The sequence below is a fragment of the Microcaecilia unicolor genome, chromosome 2 (genome assembly GCF_901765095.1).
Source record: "Microcaecilia unicolor chromosome 2, aMicUni1.1, whole genome shotgun sequence".
NCBI classification, from domain to species: Eukaryota; Metazoa; Chordata; class Amphibia; order Gymnophiona; family Siphonopidae; genus Microcaecilia; species Microcaecilia unicolor.
Window position 1 is genome coordinate 266,099,746 of NC_044032.1, and position 18,745 is coordinate 266,118,490.

At 50.1% G+C, this 18,745-nt stretch overlaps 1 protein-coding gene across 1 annotated transcript in view; it reads left to right on the forward strand.

Moving 5' to 3' along the window:
- Positions 1–18,745, forward strand: part of HCFC1 (host cell factor C1) — a 495,616-nt gene that overhangs the window by 392,681 nt on the left and 84,190 nt on the right. The window contains 1 exon segment of the mRNA XM_030192062.1: positions 15,146–15,454. Coding sequence (XP_030047922.1) covers positions 15,146–15,454 — 309 coding nt within the window.

Consider the following 18,745-nt stretch of genomic DNA (forward strand, 5'->3'; position numbering starts at 1 on the left):
TCGGGTGGGTTTTCCAGCAGCAGCCACCAAACAGCCTGCTGCATGATGTGCAGTACCAAGAAAGCAATCTCTCAAAAGTTTGTATTGTGCAACCTCTTTGGGACAGTTCTTACATAATTCATTAAAAGTTATTTATCACAGCAAGCAGTAAATTCAGTTTCTTCCAAAACTAGTAGTACTGCTACTGAACTGTGTACAGTGCTATAATTTAATAACGACAGATTTTTAGCTCACCTTTCAAAAAATGTTCAAGTATAATTAGAATTCAGATACAATCCACAAAGAATCTCTGTGCCTGTCTGCACACCACTGGAGGTTTTCCCTCCATTATTTGGGCAGCGCGATTGGATCAGACTAGAGTTGGCTTCCTCCTTCCCCTGTCTGCATTTTCCTAATAACACCATCCAGAAATTAACAAGGTTTTGTTGGGGACCGTTTGACTCACAGAATCTGCTTTCCAAGCAAGCCCATGAGGGGACTACATGTTAAATCCTAAACCCATCTCCCTTAGCCAACTACCATAGAAGAAACCTCCAGCTATAATCAGATTTTAATCAAAGAATTTTTTAGCCGGTTCTGAAATCTATTACTGATTACAAAACAATAAAAACAATTACAGACATCTTCCAAAGCTCAATCATCCTCATTATTCATCTGCTCCATGCTCAGCTGGGGGACAGTTCATTCATCAGACCTGTTTCTTCCCCCTCTCCTAAACAGACATTGCATTCATTTCATACCTTTAAATTTGGAAACAACTGGAAACAACATCTTCGTCTTTAACAACAAAATTATAGCATTTTCATCGAAACAAATTCTGTAGTGGTGAAGGAGGGGAAAGCCAGTAATTCTTTCAGTTTTCCTTGTCCTCGTAAATTTAATGGTGTAAACATACAGTTTAAAAAAATCTATGTACAGTAAAAACTTCTCTGTTCATATTCTGTTGCAAAAAAATTAAGACCAAATCAAAGATCAATATCTACCCTCCCCTCCATGTCCAGCGATTCTCCCTGCCCTTAACCGTTTTACTCTCCCTGGCAGCAACGTCTGTGAAGAAAAAGGCACTGCAGGCTCGCCTCTGGCTTCAGCTTTTCCCTTCGCTCTTCACACAGTGTCCCGCCTTTGCAGAAACAGGAAATGCATCATCGCGAAGGCGGGACACTGTGTGAAGAGTGAAGGGAAAAGCTGAAGCCAGAGGCGAGCCTGCAGTGCCTTTTTCTTCACAGACATTGCTGCCAGGGAGAGTAAAACGGTTATACGCGGGGGGGGGGGGGGGGGGGGGGGGAGCAGGAAGGAAGGAGGGACGATGGGAGAGCTCCCTGGCTGCTGTGCAAGCCCTGCGTTTGTGAGGGCAGCAGCCAGAGGAAGGTCAAGATTGGGCTGGGGAGGCTTAGCCTCCCCAAGCCTCTTATACGGGGCGCCTATGCTCATGTGCCATTGTTACTTGACTGTGTAAATCATTGGTTCCCAAACTTGTCCTGAGGGCTCCCTAGCCAGTCAGGTTTTCAGGATATCCACAATGAATATTCATGAGAGAGATTTGCATGTACTGCCTCCACTGCATGCAAATCTCTCTCATGAGTATTCATTGTGGATATCCTGAAAACCTTACTGGCTGGGGAGCCCTCAGGATAGATTTGGGAACCAGTTCTGTAACTAAACTAGTGCATATTTGTAAACATGCTCTGTAGTGTTCACAACTTTCTCAGAGGACAAGCAGGCTGCTTGTTCTCATGACTGGGTTGAAGTCCACGGCAGCCCCCACCAACCGGAAGAAAACTTTGCGGGCAGTCCCGCACGCAGGGCACGCCCACCGCGCATGCGCGGCTGTCTTCCTGCCCATGCGCGACCGTTCCCGCTCAGTTTTTTTCTATTCCGCGCTGGAGAGAGACGTGTTACCCGTCTCTCTCTTTGTCAGCCCCGGAAACCGGATTGCGGCCAAGCCGTGGTTTTTTTTTGTTTCACGTACGCGTATTTTTTTTCTTCAAAAAAAAAAAAAAAGAAGTTGTCCTCGTCGTCCTTAGCCGCGAGGGTGGCGGTCGTTTCTTTTTTGGGTGTGCTTTTCACCGCCACCATCGACAACTTTGACTTCGCCGACGCGATTTTTCCGTCGATGTCCTCGAAGGTCCCGAGCGGATTCAAAAAGTGTGGTCGGTGCGGCCGGCATATCTCGCAGATCGATACCCACGCTTGGTACCTCCAGTGCCTCGGCCCGGAGTATAATTCCAAGACGTGCACCTTGTGTCTCGGCTTAAGGAAGCGGACACAGGTGGCGAGGCAAGTTCTTCGGGACCGTCTTTTTGGAACTTGCGCCGGCCCTTCGACGTCGACCTCGATGGCATCGGTGTCGACGGCCGGGTCTTCGGTACCGGTACCGATGTCGATGAAATCGGCGCCGACTCTGGCACCGACCCCAGGAGTACAGGTACCGTCGGCCTGCCGGTGACGACGGGGGTGAGCGGCCGCGCGGGCAGTCTGCCCCGGCTACTCCCTCTACCCAGGGCCATCGGGACCGAACCCTGTCGGATACGATTCCTCGAGGCCGGGGGGGGGGGGGGGTTCCACCTCCTCCTCGTCTCTTCCGCCGAGCGCCGATGACGGGCATCGAAAGAAAGCAAAGAAGCACCGTCATCGGTCGCCCATGGCGCACGGGACTGCCAGCTCCGGTATTTCGAGGGACGACTCGACGCCCAGGAAGCGGCAGTGCTGGGAGGAGCGTTCCCCCTCGGTTGAAGAGGTGTCGCGTCAGTACAGTCTTCTGGACCCGAGCAGCTTCTGGCACCGACACCCTCACCGGCCCCCCTGCCTTTCCCGACAGCGGGTCTTGACGAGTGCCTCTGAGCGATCCTTCCTGGAATTCTGGAAGGGCTGATGCCCCAGGCTCTGCCGGCACCGGGGGTGCTTGCGCCGGTGTGCTCCGGCCCGATGCCGAGGCCTCCGATGCCCCTTGCGGCACCGGTGTCGACCGCCACGCAGGTGGAGTCCCCGTCGATGGAGGGAGCTTCGTTCCCGCCGGCACGGGAGTCCACCGCTCGACGCCATCATCGAGGACGTGGTTCCTCGCAGTCGAGACGGGCCCGGTTGAGGTCTGAGCTGAGAGAGCTCTTGTCCGACACCGAGGAGGAGTAGGCCTCGTGGGGGAAGGAGGAGGACCCCAGATATTTCTCCTCAGAGGAGTCTCTGGGTCTTTCCTCCGACCCCACGCCTTCACCGGAGAGGAAGCTCTCGCCCCCGAGAGCCTCTCCTTTGTCAGGGATATGTCTATTTGCATTCCCTTTCCCGTGGTTACTGTGGATGAGCCGAGGGCGGAGATGCTCGAAGACCTCGACTATCCATCACCACCTAGAGAGTCTTCCACGGTGCCGTTGCACAATGTCCTTAAGGAGACACTGCTTCGGAACTGGCTGAAGCCACTATCTAATCCCATCATCCCCAAGAAAGCGGAGTCCCAATACAGGATCCACTCGGACCCAGAGTTAATGCTGCCTCAATTGCCTCATGATTCGGCGGTCGTGGACTCTGCTCTCAAGAGAGCACGGAGTTCGAGGGATACTGCCTCGGCGCCCCCTGGGCGGGAGTCTCGCACTCTGGACTCGTTTGGGAGGAAGGCCTACCAATCTTCCATGCTCGTGACCCGCATCCAATCATACCAGCTCTACACGAGCATTCACATGCGGAACAATGTGAGGCAACTGGCGGACCTGGTCGACAAGCTCCCCCCTGAGCAGTCCAGGCCGTTTCTGGAAGTGGTCAGGCAGCTGAAGGCGTGCAGAAAGTTCCTGTCCAGGGGTATCTATGACACCTGTGATGTGGCATCTCGAGCTGCGGCCCAAGGTATAGTGATGCGCAGACTCTCATGGCTGCGTGCTTCTGACCTGGACAACCGCACCCAGCAACGACTGGCCGATGTCCCTTGCCGGGGGGATAACATTTTCGGCGAGAAGGTCGAGCAGTTGGTGGACCAACTGCACCAGCGGGAAACCGCTCTCGACAAGCTCTCCCACCGGGCGCCTTCAGCATCCACCTCTGCAGGTGGACGTTTTTCCCGGGCCCGGCAGGCTGCGCCCTACGCCTACAGCAAGTGCAGGTACACCCAGCCGGCCCGAAGGCCTCCTCAGGCACAGGGACAGTCCCAGCGCGCTCGTTCCCGTCAACAGCGTGTGCCTAAGCAGCCCCCTGCGCCTCCACAGCAAAAGCAGGGGACGGGCTTTTGACTGGATCCATGGGAACATAGCTGCCATCAAAGTACCCGTACCGGACGACCTGCCGGTTGGGGGGAGGTTGAAAGTTTTTCACCAAAGGTGGCCTCTCGTAACCTCCGACCAGTGGGTTCTCCAAATAGTGCGGTGCGGATACACCCTGAATTTGATCTCCAGCCCGCCAAATTGCCCACCGGGAGCCCAATCCTTCAGCTCCCATCACAAGCAGGTACTTGCAGAGGAACTCTCCGCCCTTCTCAGCGCCAATGCGGTTGAGCCCGTGACACCCGGTCAGGATGGGCAGGGATTCTATTCCAGGTACTTCCTTGTGGAAAAGAAAACAGGGGGGATGCGCCCCATCCTAGACCTGAGAGGCCTGAACAAATATCTGGTCCGAGAAAAGTTCAGGATGCTTTCCTTGGGCACCCTTCTACCCATGATTCAGAAAGACGATTGGCTATGTTCCCTGGATTTAAAGGACGCTTACACTCACATCCCGATACTGCCAGCTCACAGACAGTATCTCCGATTCTGGGGACACGGCACTTTCAGTATTGTGTGGTGCCCTTTGGGCTCGCCTCTGCACCACGGGTGTTCACGAAGTGTCTCGTGGTGGTTGCAGCGTATCTACGCAAGCTGGGGGTGCACGTGTTCCCGTATCTCGACGATTGGCTGGTCAAGAGCACCTCAGAGGCAGGAGCTCTTCGGTCCATGCAGTGCACTAGTCACCTTCTGGAGCTGCTGGGGTTTGTGATAAATTACCCGAAGTCCCATCTCCAGCCAGTGCAATCTCTGGAATTCATAGGAGCTCTGCTGAATTCTCAGACGGCTCAGGCCTTTCTTCCCGAAGCAAGGGCGCAGAATCTCCTGTCCCTCGCTTCCCAGACCAGAGCGTCTCCGCAGGTCACAGCTCGGCAGATGTTGAGACTCCTGGGTCATATGGCCTCCACGGTTCATGTGACTCCCATGGCTCGTCTTCACATGAGATCTGCTCAATGGACCCTAGCTTCCCAGTGGTGTCAAGCTACCGGGAATCTAGAAGATGTCATCCGCCTGTCTGTCATTTGCCGCAATTTGCTGCACTGGTGAACGATTCGGACCAATTTGACCCTGGGACGTCCATTCCAAATTCCACAGCCCACGAAGGTGCTGACGACGGATGCATTTCGCCTGGGGTGGGGAGCTCATGTCGATGGGCTCCACACCCAGGGACTGTGGTCCCTCCAGGAACTAGATCTTCAGATCAACCTCCTTGAGCTCCGAGCTGTCTGGAACGCACTGAAGGCCTTCAGAGATTGGCTGTCCTACCAAATCATCCAAATTCGGACAGACAATCAGGTTGCAATGGTATTACATCAACAAGCAGGGGGGCACCGGATCTCACCCTCTGTGTCAGGAAGCCGGCAGGGTGTGGCTTTGGGCTTGCCAGTTCGGCATGCTTCTCCAAGCCACATACCTGGCAGGCGTAAACAACAGTCTGGCCGACAGGCTGAGCAGAGTCATGCAACCGCACGAGTGGTCGCTCCATTCCAGAGTGGTACGCAAGATCTTCCGAGAGTGAGGCACTCCCTCGGTGGACCTTTTCGCCTCTCAGACCAACCACAAACTGCCTCTGTTCTGTTCCAGACTACAGGCGCACAGCAGACTGGCGTCGGATGCCTTTCTCCATTGGGGGAACAGCCTCCTGTATGCTTATCCTCCCATACCTTTGGTGGGGAAGACCTTGCTGAAGCTCAAGCAAGACCACGGCACCATGATTCTGATAGCGCCTTTTTGGCCCTGCCAGATCTGGTTCCCTCTTCTTCTGGAGTTGTCCTCCGAAGAACCGTGGAGATTGGACTGTTTTCCGACTCTCATTTCGCAGAACGACGGAGCGTTGCTGCACCCCAACCTTCAGTCTCTGGCTCTCACAGCCTGGATGTTGAGGGCGTAGACTTTGCTTCGTTGGGTCTGTCCGAGGGTGTCTTGCTTGCCTCTAGGAAGGATTCCACTAAAAAGAGTTACTTTTTCAAGTGGAGGAGGTTTGTCGTTTGGTGTGAGAGCAAGGCCCTAGAACCTTGTTCTTGTCCTGCACAGAACATGCTTGAATACCTTCTGCACTTATCAGAGTCTGGTCTCAAGACCAACTCAGTAAGGAATCACCTCAGTGCGATTAGTGCTTACCATCTTCGTGTAGAGGGTAAAGCCATCTCTGGAGAGCCTTTAGTCGTTCGATTTATGAGAGGCTTGCTTTTGTCAAGGCCTCCTGCAGTGTCATGGGATCTCAACGTCGTCCTCACCCAGCTGATGAAACCTCCTTTTGAGCCACTGAATTCATGCCATCTGAATTTTCTTGGTGGCAGTTACTTCAGCTCGTAGAGTCAGTGAGCTTCAAGCCCTGGTAGCTCATGTTCCTTATACCAAATTTCATCATAACAGAGTAGTACTCCGCACTCACCCTAAGTTCCTGCCAAAGGTGATGTCGGAGTTCCATCTTAACCAGTCAATTGTCTTGCCAACATTCTTTCCCAGACCGCATACCCACCCTGCTGAACGTCAGTTGCACACATTGGACTGCAAGCGAGCGTTGGCCTTCTATCTGGAGCGGACACAGCCCCACAGACAGTCCGCCCAATTGTTTATTTCTTTCGACCCCAATAGGAAGGGGGTCGCTGTCGGGAAATGCACCATCTCCAATTGGCTAGCAGATTGCATTTCCTTCACTTAAGCCCAGGCTGGCCTGGCTCTTGAGGGTTATGTCACGGCTCATAGTGTTAGAGCCATGGCAGCGTCAGTGGCCCACTTGAAGTCAGCCACTATTGAAGAGATTTGCAAGGCTGCGACGTGGTCTTCGGTCCACACATTCACATCACATTACTGCTTCCAGCAGGATACCCGACGCGACAGTTCGGGCAGTCGGTGCTGCAGAATCTGTTTGGGGTTTGAATCCAACTCCACCCTCCAGGACCCGATTTATTCTGTTCAGGCTGCACTCTGTTAGTTGTTCTTCGTAGGTCAATTTCTGTTATGCCATCGCCGTTGCGAGGTTCAATTGACCTGGGTTCTTGTTTTGAGTGAGCCTGAGAGCTAGGGATACCCCAGTCGTGAGAACAAGCAGCCTGCTTGTCCTCGGAGAAAGCGAATGATACATACCTGTAGCAGGTGTTCTCTGAGGACAGCAGGCTGATTGTTCTCACCTACCCTCCCTCCTCCCCCCCTTTGGAGTTATGTTTTACTCATTCCTTTGCTTGTCATTCAACTGAGCGGGAACGGTCGCGCACGGGCGGGAAGGCGGCCGCGCATGGGCGGTGGGCGTGCCCTGTGTGCGGGACCGCCCGTGAAGTTTTCTAACGGTTGGTGGGGGCTGCTGTGGACATCAATCCAGTCGTGAGAACAATCAGCCTGCTGTCCTCGGAGAACACCTGCTACAGGTATGTATCATTCGCTATCTCTTCTGCTCTCCTAATGTCAAATATGTTCTCCTGAAATGCATGTCTAAAGATTTTGTGCAGAAAGTCTGTCAAAATGGAGGTTCCACAGTGTCCCTGTAGACCGCCACAGATGGGTTATGCAGTCCTACCAGCAAATGGAGACTGAGGACCAGATGCACTAAACTTAACGAGCCAGCAACGTGGTTTTCAAACTAGTTCTAGCTGGTTTAGCACGCAAGTGGTAAACCGGGACTTGCACAAAAGGGTTTTCTGAGCCATTTTCCTGTCACAATAGCAGCTAACAAAACCTGGACTTGCACAAAAGGGTTTTCCGAGCCATTTTCCTGTCACAATAGCAGCTAACGAAAACGGAATGCAAAGCTATTATAATGAGCATGCAATGTGATGCACTACCGTTTCCGACCCCATGCACAAAAGCAGTCCCTACCTTTACCGTGGAAATCTTAACTGGAGGTCTGGACCTGCTGGTTTTTCATTATCGCAAGTAGGAGAAGGGGAGAAACAAGGCAGGGACGATGGAGCACAAAAAAAAAAGTACACCAGCTTACACGCAGCTTCTTTGCGTGTATGAAAGCTGTGCCATGTTTCTTTTTCAAATGACATTTTACTGGCAAGATTTGGGGGGGAGGGGGGCAGTACCGAAAATGTAAAGCATAAAAGTAATGGTAACTTACCAAAAATGCAGAGAAGACAAAGGTCCATCAAACAGCATCTGTGGGAAACACTCAGGGCTTGGTTCCACCCCCAGCTGTTCCTGCTGCTTCCTTCTATTGACCGGCTGACATCCTAGAACGCCCATCTCCCTGAAGATGGACTGTCATTGGCTGGTTGCTATCCCAACTCCTCCTCCCTGCAGGGCTTCCCTGATGACATCACTTTAGAGCTGTGAACTGATTGGATCCGAACTTCCTGGTGTCCTCCTCCCCCCCACAGTGAGGGGCTAAACCCCGTCAGCCTGGGATGTCCTGCCCACTCACTACTGGAGGGGGACACCAGGAAGTTCAGATCCAATCAGTCCACAGCTCTAAAGTGATGTCATCAAGGAAGCCCTGCATGGAGGACTAGTGATGTCATCAGGGAAGGCCTGCAGGGAGGAGGAGTTGGGACAGCAGCCAGCCAATGAGAGTCCATCTTCAGGGAGATGGGCATTCTAGGATGTCAGCCAGCCAATAGAAGGAAGCAGCAGGAACAGCTGGGGGTGGAAACAAATCCTGATGCTGATTCCTCAGAGGAGGAGAGCAGCAGAGAGGTTTTTCCCAGCACCGGGAGGCAGGGAGCCCCAACACAGGTATGCCCATCAAAAAAAAAAAAGGGGGGGGGGGGTAAATCTATACTGGTTTCATACACGTAACTTGTCTGCGTGCATGAGAGCAGTCTGTAGCATGCGCAGAGCAGCCACTCATAGCGATTGACCTGTTCATGCTCAGCTCACCGACTGGCTTCCCCCGTATCGCATGCAAATGAGCTGGGTTGCAAAAGCAACGAGCAGCGCACTTGCATGCGATTCTCTTTGTGAATCCCTCTGTGTTTCTAAGTCGGTAAATTTTTGCCAATTTGGAATTGCAGACGGATTCTTAACGGGACCTTTGTGCATCTGGCTCTGGGAACACTGAGTTTCAAGTAACTCTATAAGTGGGCTGTGCAGTCCCCTGAAAGTCAATCTGTTGTCAGTCTTGGCAAATGGTAGCAGTGGTAAACCTGTGCAGTCTGAATCTATAGGCCCTGAGAGGATCTCTGTGCTTTTGGGTTCCTTGAGGGGTTTTGTTAAAAAAAAAAAAAATCTTTTGAGAGGCATGGAGAAAAGAAATATTTGCTCTGTGTTTGCCTACCTGCTGGACTGGGGTTGAGGCCCATTGTGGGGAGTCTCTTCAGTCCCCAGGATTGTTACACACCCGGATGGCCAGTTTCCGTCCTCCTCGCTGTGGTTCCCTAATGAGCTGTCTTTTGGCTGTGTGCCTCGGCTTGCCTTCTCTGCCGTGGGGCACACAGACAACCTTGAGTGCCTGAGGGGTCTGCCTGCAGTGTTCAGTTCAATTACTTTAAAAAGAAAAGTTTGGATTTGGTGTTACCAGCAGCTTGCTTATCACAGTCCTGTGGGTTCTTCTATTTTCTTGTGCTGGCTGCCTTGTGCAGGTCCCACGTTGGGCAGAGGGAGATGTCGACTTGGCGTTTGAAGTGCTGTTTGGTATGTCATCGGCGCTGTGTAAATTCAGCAGGGCACTGACCTAATTGTGCTGGCTGAGGGAGAGGTTCCGGCGCCAGTTCCAGCGGTGGTGGCTGCTCTGGTGCCGTACCCTTCTCGTGGTGACCTGGTAGCTATAGAAAACGTTGAGGGGCAGTTAATGGTGGCAGTTCTGATTTCAGTGTGAAGTGCTACAATCTTGGATTCATCTCTGTCGCCGGAACTCCAGCCGCGTATTTGTCTTTGGCTGTGACTCCCGCTAGTGTCTCAGCATTGTCAGGTCCTTCAGGAGTGGATTTTCCTCTAGATTTTTGTTTTGGGTATGTATAGGGCATTTTGCCTCTGCAGAAAGGATGCTGGTGAGGGACAGCGGCTGTGGGGACAATTCAGGGGCCTTCTAATCCTCTGCAGGGACAATTCAGGGGCCTTCTAATCCTCTACCTTCCAAAGGTGTCATGTAGATCGGAAGGAGGAGGATCTGGTGGAAGCTGGCTCATCCCATTCAAATGAAGTTTACAGCCAGTCCCAGAGGATGATCAGGATCCGGTCCTGGAAGAGGGTGATTGGATGAAAGGTCTGCCCCAGGTGAGGACTTCTATTCGGATTTTTCATAGGGAGTAACTCCTTGAGCTTATTTCCCAGGTTTCCACGGTGCTGAAATTTCGAGGACGCCCCTAAGGAGATTGTGTGGTGAAGGCATCCGAAAGTTCTCCAGGTCCTTTCCTGTGCACCAGGATATTAGAGAGGTGATCCAGACTCGGTGGAATGTGTCTGATGCCTCTATCTTGACTTGTCTAGTCCATGGTACACCTTTACCCTATACCAGATCAAGATAGAGAGACCTTGCATCCCCGATGGTGGATACAGTCCACTCCATAGTAACAAAGAAGAATACGGTCTAGGTGGATGGTGATATGGCTCTAAAGGATCCACAGGACCGTCGGATCGAAGCGCTTCTCAATCAGAGCTTTGATGTGGCAGTGCAGGCTGCTATTACTGGAGGATTAGTAGCTCAAGCCTGTTTCATTGGGCAGAGCATATCCTAGACAGAGAGGTGGAGGATGGCTGGTCCTTGGTGGATCAGGAAGCAGCCTAGATCGAGATGGGAGCTTACTTGTCAGATGCCCTTTATGACCTGAGCACCTCTGCTAAGTTCATGGTTCTCAGTGAGGCGCTTCCTATGGTTAAGAGGCTGGTCAGCAGATGTGGTCTCCAAGTCTAAGCTTTTTAAGTTTCTCTTTCAGGGCATTCTTTCAATTCGTGAGGAATTGAACAAGCTGGTTAAAAGTTTGGGGTAGACTAAGGTTCCTCATCTTCCGGAGGATAGGCTTAAAGTGGTTCCTTGATTCTGGGAAGTTCACAGGTATCAGCCTAGTAGAGGAGGCAGGCCTTGGCATGGTTGTTTCTTTCAGAGGGTGCAGCCCTTTTGGGGGGGAGGGCTCGCCGAGGTGGCCGAGTTTCCAGCCTTTCAGCTGCTACCCCTAGTTGGACTTCCCAGTGAAGGTGTCCGGGTTCAGCATACAGTGCTGGGGGAGCATGGTTAAGAGGCTTTTATCGGAGGTGGACCCAGATTATCTTGGACCAGTGGGTTCTGGAGGTTGTTCGGAATGGCTACGCTTTGGCGTTTACTTGCCCCTTGTCAGATAGTTTTTGGAATCCCCTTGTCAAACCCAGTGGAAGGTCAAGGCAGTTCGGCAAACACTTTTGTGGCTTCTATGGGCTGCGGTAGTGTTCACGACCAATGAGTTGGTGCGGTATTCCATTTACTTTGTGGTGCTCAAGAAGGAGAGTTACTTCTGCTCCATTCTGGACTTGAAGAAGGTGAATTGTGCCCTGCAGGTGTCCACCTTCCACATGGAGACACTGCGATCAGTCATCGTAACGTTCCAGCCAGGAGAATTTCTCACTTCCCTAGAGCTCACAGAAGCCTATCTGCACATTTCCATTCACCAGGCTCACCAGTGGTTCCTTTGTTTCGCAGTTTTGGGTTGGCATTTATTAGTTTTGTGCACTCCCTTTTGGTCTGGCCACGGCTCCCCAAAGTTATGGTTATTGTGGCAGTAACTCTTCAAAAGGAAGGCATCTTGATCCATCCTTACTTCTACTGGCTCATTCTGGCAAAGCCCTTTCAAGAGAGTGTCAGCATAACATCCAAGGTTGTGCAGGTTCTGCAAGAATTAGGCTGGGGGGTAAACCTGGCCAAGAATCATTTGGAGCCATCACAGAGTTTGGAATATCTGGGGGTGCACTTTTGACACCAGACTGGGCAGGGTTTTTCTGCCAGATGCTCAAATTCAGAAATTGCAAGCCCAGGTGGGCCTTTCTTCAGTTTGAATTCCACAGGCCAAGGATTATCTGTATCTGAAGGTCCTAGGATCCATGCCGTCATTGGAGGTGATACGGGTGGACAGGTTGCACATTAGACCTCTTCAATCAGCTACTCTTTCTCAGTGATACCCTCAATCCCAGGATTTGGAGGCCAGGCTACCTCTTTTTAATATACACTGCTTTGATTTGACATCCAAAAAAGGTGGTATATTAAATCTAAAAACCAATAATGGACTTGATGGCAACCTCACATAATGCCAAAGTTACCTCAGTTCTTCAGCAGAAGAAGATGGCCATGCGGCGGGTCTGAACAGCCCTGGTCCAGGTTTGGCCCACATCAGGGCTTCTTTACACATTTCCTCCCTGGTTTCTCATAGGCAGGGTCATCCAGAAGGTAGAGCAGCACGGTGGACCAGTGATTCTGGTAGCACTGGACTGGCCTTGGAGATTGTGGTATGTCGACATCGTGAGGCTCCTGGTGGGGGAAGGATCTTTTATCTCAGGGTCTGTCATGGAAGTTTCATCTCGGTTCTCCCTTATGGCTTGGCTCATGAACAGACATTTAAGGACGAAAAGGTACTAAACTGGGTCATTTCGACTCTCTTGAATTTGAGGGAAAACTCCACCTCTTTTGCCTATAAGCAGGTGTGACATGTGTTTGAGGATTGGTGTCAGGATCATCGGAATGCTCCCTTCAAGGCTTCACTGCCTCAGATTCTGGATTTTGTGCAGATAGGTCTCAATAAATGCCTGGCCTTGTCTTCACTGAGACTGCGGGTTGCGGCCCTGGGTTGTTTTGGGGGCTCTCTTAGCGGGATGTCACTGGCAATGCATCCAGATGTGGTGTGCTTTCTTCTGGGGGTGCAACTGCTTCAGCCCCCAGTTTGTCTGACGATTCCCTCCTGGGATCTTAATCTGGTGCCATCGGTGTTTTCTGCACCTTTCGAGCCCTTGTCTCGTTGTACTCTCAGAGATCTTAGTTGAAGATGGTTTTTCTGGTGGCTTTGACCTCAGTGAGCAGGATTTCCAAACTTAGAACATAAGCTTTGCTATACTGGGACAGACAAGAAAGTCCATCAAGTCCCCAGTATCCTGTTTTCAACAGTGGCCAATCCAGGTCACGAGTACCAGGCAAGATCGCAGATCAGTAAAACAGATTTTATGCTGCTTATCCTAGAAATAAGCAGTGGATTTTTCCAAGTCCATTTTTAATAATGACTTATGGGCTTTTCTTTTAGGAAATTATCCAAACCTTTTTTAAAACCCTGCTAAGCTAACTGCTTGTATCACATTCTCTGGCAACGGATTCCAGAGTATGTTTACACGTTGAGTGAAGAAATATTTTCTCCAGTTTGTTTTCAATTTACTAATTGGCTTCATTGCATGTCCCCTAGTTCCTAATATTTTGGGAATAACAATTCACATCTACCCATTTCACTCCACTCAGGTTTGGTTGTCACTGCCGCTTTTTGCACATTATTACAGTTTGGATGTGCAGGCTTGCCCGGATGCCTCCTTTGGGGCGCAAGTTTTGGAGTCTGGGCTTCGAGGAGTCCCTCCCTTGAGGTCACTGCATTGGTACTTCCCATCTGTGCTTGTCTAGAGGGACACTATGGGAAATTAGATCTTACCTGTTAATTTGATTTTTTTTTTTTTTTTAACCCCTTTAGATGAGCCTGCTCTGTGTTGCTTTGGTGCTGTATTCTGAATGCTGTTCGTCTTCCTCTGTTGCTTTACGAAGGGTGGTTTTAGGGAATCCTGTCTGTATTGTATTTCATTGGAAAAAGATATTTAAAAAAAAAAAATTGTGTATATACATATACACACAAAAAGTATATATGAGACATAACTAGACAGAAATAGACCTAGAGCGGGCAACAGTCTCTCCTCTGGTTTTATTTTGTGCTGCTCTTGTAATTACCAGCTTAGCAGCAGCAGTGATGTTGGAATTGAACATTCTCTTGGGAAGTTTTCTTTTAGTCTCTCCTCTTTTTTGGGGTTCTGCTTTGCTATTCATAGACTGAATTTCAGGGGTTTGCACAAACCACTTATAGGGTTACTTGAAACTTCGTGTTCTCAGTCTCCATCTGCTAGTAAGAGTGCATAACCCATCTGTGCTCGTCTAGAGGGACTAAAGGAAAGTAAATTAGTACATAAGATCTAATTTCCCCATTTTAATGTTCCTGGGGTTAACCCTGTGGCCACTTGGAGGATATGTGCCCTGCACTGCTCAGGCCCGCCTGCACCTGGGCACTGCTCTATACTAGCACCCTCCACCCCACCGACTGGGTCCCACTTTCCTGTGGGCAAGTCTCACACGCTCAAGTTGTTCCCCAGTGATTTCTAGAACACTGGAGCTGCACTCCCAGGGGTCCCACAGTTCCTAGAAGCACCCACAGACCCAAAACACAGACCACCAAGATTCTTAGTCAGACCAAGACAAACTGAGCTAATAAATGATTTATTATGAAAAATTTGAACAGTGAATGATATAAAACAGATGAAAAACCAACAAGCAATAAGGATTAGTATAAAAACTATCTAAACACATTGTTACTACCTGGGTAGCACCTGGGGAGTTTTGGGAAATTAACTGTTCATAAGTCTTGAACAGGGTATCAGGACAGAGATGTTTCTCCTCTGTTACCCCCAAGCTGAGACTAAAGAAAAGTACCTCCTGGCTAGATTTGAACTCCAGGACAAATCAGTGCCCAGGGCACTAACTTTGAAAGTATCTGGCCAATGGTACTGCAGATTGCCTTTCACCAAGATTAATCTGGAAAAGAAAAGGTATTTTTCTACAACAGCTTTAAAACATGAAACATACTCCATCTGCTGGCCAATTAGGAGAAATATACTTCATGAAATAATACACTTCACAGGCTTAGAAACCCACTGTTTCGTCACAGTAGTGTTTTTGTGTATTTTGCAGAAAGTATCAGGGTTAATGCTGTTCTCCAGTTAAGAGCTATGCCTTTTAACTGTCCTGTTTGTTCCCACTTTAGCAGCTAGCGGAGAGCCCATGGATACTTCAGATGTGGCTCAAGCAGAACTGGGGCAGCCCACAGCCATCCCCATTGTCCTGACTCAGCAGGAACTGGCAGCCCTGGTGCAGCAGCAGCAACTTCAGGAAGCACAGCAGCAGCAGCAGCAGCTCCAGCTCCAGCTTCAGCAACAACAGCATCACCTGCCCACAGAGGCCCTAGTACCTGCTGACAGCCTCAATGATCCTACCAGTGAGAGTAACAGCTTGAATGAGCTGGCCAGTGCTGTCACCAGCGCTGTGGCACTGCTGCCATCTGCAGCCACTGAGAGTGAGTTCAGCGCCACCCCTTTTTCATATCTTCCTTATTTCACAGTAGACTTTGTGCTTTGTTTTAGAATCATAAAAGATAGGATGAGAAGTGATCTTGAGCAGTCATCCTCCAAGCAGTTAGCTAATGGTTGTCCATTCTTCCTTATTGTCCTGCCAGCTAGTCCAGATATGTGGGTTGATGCTCTTATAGTGGCAGATGTATGAAAACTGGTTTGGTTACATCACCCTGTATGAGGTCCCATGCAATCTCTAACTCCCCCAGTATTTCTGTCTCTAGCAGATGGTGGGCTAGCAAACCCATGTAGCTGAAAGAGTTAAGATTTTAGGAAAATATAGTTGCATACCTGTAACGTTTGTTCTACGTGGACAATGGGATATTTCAGCCACACCAAGTGTCAACATCAGTAGATGACTGCACCAGACCAGACAGATTCCAAGCTGACAGTCTCGAGAGAGACTTTTTTAAAATGCATATGTGGGAATTCCCACCTAAGGCAAGTAGTATAAATAGTTAACCCAGCGCGTTCCAGCCTCAGTTCGTACCAAGGATGCTTCAACTCAGGGAACAGAGGGCGGGATTGTGTGGCTGAAATATCCCACTGTCCCTGGAGAACAAACATTACAGGTATGCAACTATATTTTCTCCTAGGACAGTGGTGAATATATACTATGTAATAAATAGTTATATTCATGAGATATAAAGAGCAATACACATTAAGCAACAAACAAGAAGACAGGAGGAGGCGGTAAGTTGAAGCATTATAAAACAGAATTTAATACTGAATGTTTAAAAACGGAATCGGAATAACCAGGATAATCTAAACAATAATGTCTAGCAAACGTATGAATTGTTGACAAAGTAGCAGCCCTGCAAATGTCTAAGCAGACACTGCGTAAATGAGCTCAAGTAGTTGCCATAGCACGTAAACAATGAGCTCTGTTTTCCCATCCCTTGCCCCTTTAGGAAGAGAATACACCTCAGCCTTAGAGATGAACTCCTTGGCTGTTAAGGAGAGATAATCAGACTTAGGTGCCTCAAATAAAATCTTAATTGGTATTTCTCTTAGTCACTACAAAAGTGATCCCTCTGGAGAAGTTTTGTCACCCAGTAAGCAAGACGCTCGGGCTGAGTTGCAAAATCTGCTCAGTTTGGGTTTCTCTTTCTGCACTTATATACTGTTATAAGTTTCATTTCTTCTAAAACATGTGATTCCTCTTATTCTTACTTATTGTACATAAAAGGGTATTTCCTGTTTTCTTCATTATACATAAAAGGTTATATTGTTCTCGTACTCTTTCTGTCCATCCCCACTGCACTCATTCTCTTCAACAGTGTATGCGAAAAGCCCAGCTGGCTCCCCAATCAAAACAAGGGGCTTGGGTTATGCACTCCTACCAGCAGAGGGAGACTGAGAACACTAAAACTTATACAAGTAGCCTGTGCAGACCTTCTACTAACCAGTATTTTTTCAGTCTCAGCAGAGGGTAGATGTGTGCAGCCTGTCCAGTGTACTCAGTCTGGTAGGCCCGTTTGGGGTTTCTAGGTTGGGTTGTAAATGTTAGAGAACCCACACTTGGATCTCTATTACAGGGTGTAAGTCCTAAGGGGCTTCTTATTCCCTGTGGGGTGTCACACCTGGGTGGCCGGGTCCCTCCCCCTGTGCTCTTCCTCTGGAGGACTGCTTGACCTCGGTTACAGACCTCGTTCTGTACCCTTGAGGTGTTTAGGCATCAGCAACGAGGTTTTAAAAATAAACATTTTTAAAAGGCGGCTATTTTGGCAGTCCAGAGATAAAACGTCTTCAAGGGCGTTCTTGCCTTAGGCAGGTTTGCCTATTAGTCTGTCAGAGCAGAAGCAATTGTTTGTTTTTATTGTGTTCGCGGCCATTATGTCTAAGCCGGCGAGGTGTCGGTTTTGCACGATGTGCGGCGTTGAAGTGAAAGGTGGCCAATGTAAATTTTGTGGGGAGCCTATGTTGTCAGCGCTCTTGCCTCCCGTGCTTTCCCCTGAGTTGGTGGAGGTGTTGGGCGGTGATTTGACCGCACATTCCGGGCCGTTTTTGGCGGGAAATTCCGTACCGGCGCCAGGGGACCCATGTGTGGTGGGAAGCGCGCCTAGTTTAGCCGCGGCTCACGCGATGGACCTGCCGCCTCGGGAGCGAGGGGGGTCCGTCGCAGAGACTGCGGGAAGTGTTGTTAGGGCTTCAGCAGCGTCGGGCGGGGGGGTCTGGCTTCCCCCCTGAGTTTGTTTGGTCTCTGTATAATGCCTGGAGAGCTGGCCCCTCTCAGGCTGTTTGTTCCCCGGAGGCTGCTAGCTCAGTGGCAGTTAAGCGCCCACTGGTGGATATTTCAGAGCCTATGGAGATACTTTCTCTGCCTGGGTCGGACGTTTGGAGTGACCCAGGAGAGGAGGATCTCTTAGATGTGTCTGAGGATCAGGATGGGCTAAGGCCTGGGGAAGATTCTTCAGTGGATCGCATTTTTCATAAGGAGGAGGAGTTAGAGCTCACTGATCAGGTGATCTCTACTTTGAAGTTTGCTGCGGCGGCCACTCCCTCTGCAGAGGGACTCCAGGTAGATCCCTTGGTTAAGGGGATTTGGAGAGCCTCCCGTTCCTTTCCCATGAATTCAGACATTAGGGACATGGTTTTTTAGGAATGGTCTGTGCCGGAGGCTGCTTGTAAGGTGTCTAGGCCTATGGCGCGGCTGTATCCCTTGCCTCCGGAAGATTTGGCCCTGCTGAAACCACCTACTGTGGATGCGGTGGTTACGGCGGTTACTAAGGCTACGGCCATTCCAGTGGGTGGCGGTACAGCCTTACGGGATTCTCAGGATAGGAAGCTAGAGTTCTTTCTGAAGCGCAGCTTTGATTTGTCGGCTTTGGCCTTGCAAGCCTCTGTGTGTCAGAACTTGTTTCCGTTGGGCGGAGAAGCTCTTGGATGAGCCTGCGTTAGATAGGACTGGTTTGGTTCAGGACCTGGCCAAATTGGAGATGGGGTCTTAGTTTTTGGCAGACACCTTTTATGATTTGCTAAGGGCTTCGGCTAAGAATATGGCTCTGGCAGTGACGGCTCGCAGGGCTCTTTGGCTTAGGGGCTGGGTGGCAGATGCGGCCTCTAAAGCAAAGTTGTGTTCTCTACCTTTCAAAGGTTCTATGTTGTTTGGAGAGGACTTGGATAAACTGATGAGTGGTCTTGGGGATACCAAGGTCTCACGGTTGCCGGAGTTACGGCCTAAGGCGACTAGTCGAAGTGGTTCGGCTAGAGGTCGGTTTAAGGACGCGAGGCGG